General features: G+C 36.6%; 1 protein-coding gene across 3 annotated transcripts in view; it reads right to left on the minus strand.

The window, feature by feature from the left end:
* The window catches only part of LOC102586773 (uncharacterized), a 22,592-nt gene extending 20,242 nt beyond the window's left edge, over window positions 1-2,350 (minus strand). For all 3 annotated transcript variants that reach the window (XM_015306475.1, XM_006342200.2, XM_015306474.1), the window contains exons 1-3: window positions 2,103-2,350; window positions 1,306-1,919; window positions 833-993 (exon numbers count right to left, since the gene is read on the minus strand). In XM_015306475.1, the coding sequence (XP_015161961.1) occupies window positions 833-993; window positions 1,306-1,919; window positions 2,103-2,244 (917 nt within the window). In that variant the 5' untranslated portion in view covers window positions 2,245-2,350. The remainder of the gene's footprint in view (window positions 1-832; window positions 994-1,305; window positions 1,920-2,102) is intronic.
* Between the last annotated feature and the right edge of the window lie 1,811 nt (window positions 2,351-4,161).

The raw sequence follows: 4,161 nt of genomic DNA on the forward strand, positions 1-4,161 counted from the left end.
AAGGACCCTAGAATGTCTACAATAGCCACAGGGTCATCTATATACTCTGAACTACACCAATAGCAAAAAGTGATAATGCAGTTCATTTTAATCTTGTGCAGAGGGCTGCTCTTGTTATCAAAATTCCTAGAATTCCTTTCTTTCCATATGGTCCACCAAATAACAGCTGGGACAATTTTCCATCTACTCTTGTCTGTGCTGCCACTGCCCTCCATATTCCAGCTTTCTAGAGCCTGTCCTGTTCTCCCTGGAACAGTCCAACTTATACCTCTGAAGCTAGTAAACAAATTCCACAGCTTGCCAACCACTTTACAATGTAAGAACAGATGATTAATTGTCTCTGCAACCTGCTCACAAAAACAGCATCTTGGGCACATTTGTATTCCCCTCTTCATAAGATTCTCTTGTGTAAGTACAGCCTCTTTTTTTTTTATAAGGTCATATCACTTTACAACATTTCTTTTATAGAATAAGGAAGTTGGCGTGCTACATTTCTTTTTTATTTGTATTCCGTGACTATTGAACTTGAAATTACTGAACTAAGAGAGGCAGCATATAAATTCTACTTTTGTATGACTTATCTAGATGCTAGATATAACATTGAGGAATAATGCATACATTTCAAAAGACATGATGCAACTTAACATTATAAAATGGAAGTTTGACAACTAGATCCACTGAGATGGATGACAAATGCAGGTCTTAAACATACAACATGCATTACAAACATGACACAACTGAACATTATAAAATGTAAGAGTAACAACTTGGTCCATTGAGATGTATGACAAATGCAGGTATTGGGCTAAAAGAAAAAGTTATGTTGCATTACCTATCAGATGTTACAAGAATAACTGGAAGAGATCTCTCATTTGCACCCAAGGCTATTATTCTCCATATCAGACTATCGTGATACATGGATGCACAGACTGTAGAATCATCCGTCAGCATTGCATTCTTTAAAACCTCAATATTGTTTATGACCAGCTTCGGCTACTCATATAGACATGTCCAACCAAGAAAACATCAATGTCATATAATACAGCTTCGGCTACTCATTTTGACATGTCCAACCAAGAAAACATCAATGTCACATAATACAGCACAAGACGCAAGTTATTCGTGTTTCAGAGACTTTGCTTTGAGAGTACAAGGTGAAGAACGTGCTTACTAGGTGCACATCAATTTTAGCTCCCTGCTCATACTTTTCATCAATACATATAAATAGCCATTTTTTTTCTTATACAAAAATAATGTAAGCTCCTATAATTGCATGAATCAAAAACCCAACTTTATTCAGATTACCTGAAAGTAATCTACTTCAGCAGCAGATGAAAGGAGTTCCAATAACAAACAGGGCCAATCAGTTGCTGAATTGGCCAACGACCTTGAAAACCCACCAGTCTGATTCAAATGCTTGATTGCATTAGCTCTCCACTTTTGCTGCACCCTTATAACCTCTTTAGCCAAATTCAAAGCTGACATTGCTTCCTTATAATATGTCTCCTCCTCCAAACTCAACCCGCCACTCTCTTCGGCATTTAATCGAACACTTGATGCAAAAACAGCCCTTTCCCATAAATTCAACACGGAATTATTCCTAATTGAAACAGCCTTTCTGGGGTTGGAATTACTACCATCTAGGATCTGTTTAAGTGCTGTACTAAGTCCATGCCATTTACTTAAAACAGTGAAAATCTGATGAGAACTTATAGTTCCAAGCTTAATACCCTTCTGGGTCATTGTTTCAAGGCAGCTTTCAAGTTGAGTAGTAAGAAATGGCAGTGAAGGAGGTGTGCAGTTTGACCAAGAACCCCATGGAAATGATTGGCCATGAATTGGGTGATGATCTTTTACAGATTCCGCAAAGTCCACATAGCCTGTAACATGAGGTCCACTGTTCCATTTACCCATAAGACCTGCAAAACTCAAAACAAGAACCCAAGTCTAAATTAGAGCAGATACACCAAATTCGCCTGAATCAATTACTTATACCAAAAATTAACAAATGGGTATCATATTGATCACAGTAAATTCCATTCACACTGAATTTCGGATCGTACTATAAAAAAACCAAAAAAGTTAGTGTATAAGATGGTTACGTTCAAGAATGAGGGTGGTTTTGCCGACGCCACGAGGGCCGTGAAGGATAAGGGGTTGAGGAACACGGTGGTGTTGAGCATGATTGTTGAGGACAGTTTCGAGAAGGGGCCTTGGGATTATTCTCCATGCCTTGTTCACCATTGATGGACTGCTATGAGAGTTCACAAAAGACTAGCAGTTTCTCTCAGTGACGACAGGGAAATCGAAGTAATATGACTTCACCCTGCTGTCTTCTTGTTTTGGCGACGCCGAGGAGAAGGCCAAAAAATTAATTATATTATATGGTTAATTCTTATTCTTATCGTTACTAATTTCATCATTTGTGCCCTTGTAACGAAAATCGCTAAATCAACTTAAATTAACCCGTATTTTAAAAAATGACTCGTTCTCCATTTTAAACTCATTCTCCGACCCCTCTAACATTTAACCCATTCCACTTGGACTTAATCATTTACCACAAACCACCATCATAACTTTCTCTATGAGAATTTCACATTTCTTTGTTGTTAATGGCTCTGATGCATCTCTTTAAGCTTTTTCGCTAATACCAGGTTCTACGGTATTATCTACGCCTTCACATATCCCTTTCTCTTTCAATTCCATTTTATCGTTACCAAATTTGTACTCAAATTCTATTTTCCTTTTTTCCTTCTGCTCCTGTTGTAGACGGGACCTTTGATTTCGTCACAATTTGTTTTATTTCCGATCTTCTTCTTCTTTCTCTCCTTTCCTTCGTGTTTGTCTTCCATCTCCATCTTAGATCCCGTCAATATTCGTATCTTAGAAATTTCAATTATCTATGGACCGTCCTTTTACTTCTCGTTTTCTTTGCTTTTCTTTGGACGTTAAACAAAGTTTTTCAGCTACATTACATTCTCCCTTTCTTACTGTCTCTAACCCTAAATCAACAAGCAAATCTGTGTAAAGTTCATGTGGTTCTCTCCCTGGGCTTATTCGAACTGGCGTTCTTAACTATCCTTCTTTTCTTAGTAAACGTTTCCATTAAGAAACAAAGTCCAAGTGGAAAGGGTAAAGGGGAATGGGTTATATGTTAGAGGGGTCGGGGCATTTGGTTTTAATTGGGGAATGGATCTTTTTTAAATATTTGGGTTAATTTGAGTCGATTTGGGGATTTCCGTCAACATAGGGGCACAAATGATGAAATTAGTAACGGTAGGGGTAATAATAACTTCATTTAACAGCAAGGGCATAGTCAACAAATAAAACAAAGTTGAGGGATATTTTTTACCCTTTCCCTAGATGATGATAATAATAAATCTGAAAATATAAGATGATAATAATGATAAATTAAAGGAACAAAAAACAAATGAGGAAGAAGAAGGAAGGTTTATATGGCTGCCATGGCGGATGCCACAGAAAAAGATTATTTTAATTTTAAAAAAATGTTAAATTTAGTGCTTTCACGCGCTTCTGGTTAGTGAATCACACCCAAAATGCCACATAAGCAAAAAGTGTTCAACTGGTATCAATTCAAAGTAGTAGAGGTGTTCAATAGGTACCTAATTTAATTGAGGTATCTAAGTGAAATATGCAGACAACTTTAAGGGCTGTAGATGACTTAAGCCTTATAAATATAATCTCATAGGGGGATTAGGAACTCAATACTTAGAACTTGAAGATACTACTCCTCTCAAATGTACTCAACTGATGAAGTTCATGCGGAAGTTATGGGCATGAACGACTCGACTCAAGGGTCAAAATATCAATAAGGAACTCATTTATACGACTCATCTCATTCTCATACTTACTTACTCAAAACTTAACTAAAATCGATGATGGATCTCAAATGATTCACAATTGAACTCAAAGGCTTTCTTGAACTCTACTCTTAACTCTCTCTTGAATGTGAATTATGAATTCAAGAGTTATGATTCATGATATGAAGGATCTCAATAACAATATAGCTATTCGATAATTAGGAATAGAACTTTTAAGAGAAACATGAATTCAAGAACTCAAAATCAACTTATCTCAAGAATACTCAAATCTAGGGAAAGTATCCTAGATTACTCTTTTACTGATCTGAAAGTAGATGTA

Source organism: Solanum tuberosum, unplaced genomic scaffold, assembly GCF_000226075.1.
Source record: "Solanum tuberosum cultivar DM 1-3 516 R44 unplaced genomic scaffold, SolTub_3.0 scf00033, whole genome shotgun sequence".
NCBI classification, from domain to species: Eukaryota; Viridiplantae; Streptophyta; class Magnoliopsida; order Solanales; family Solanaceae; genus Solanum; species Solanum tuberosum.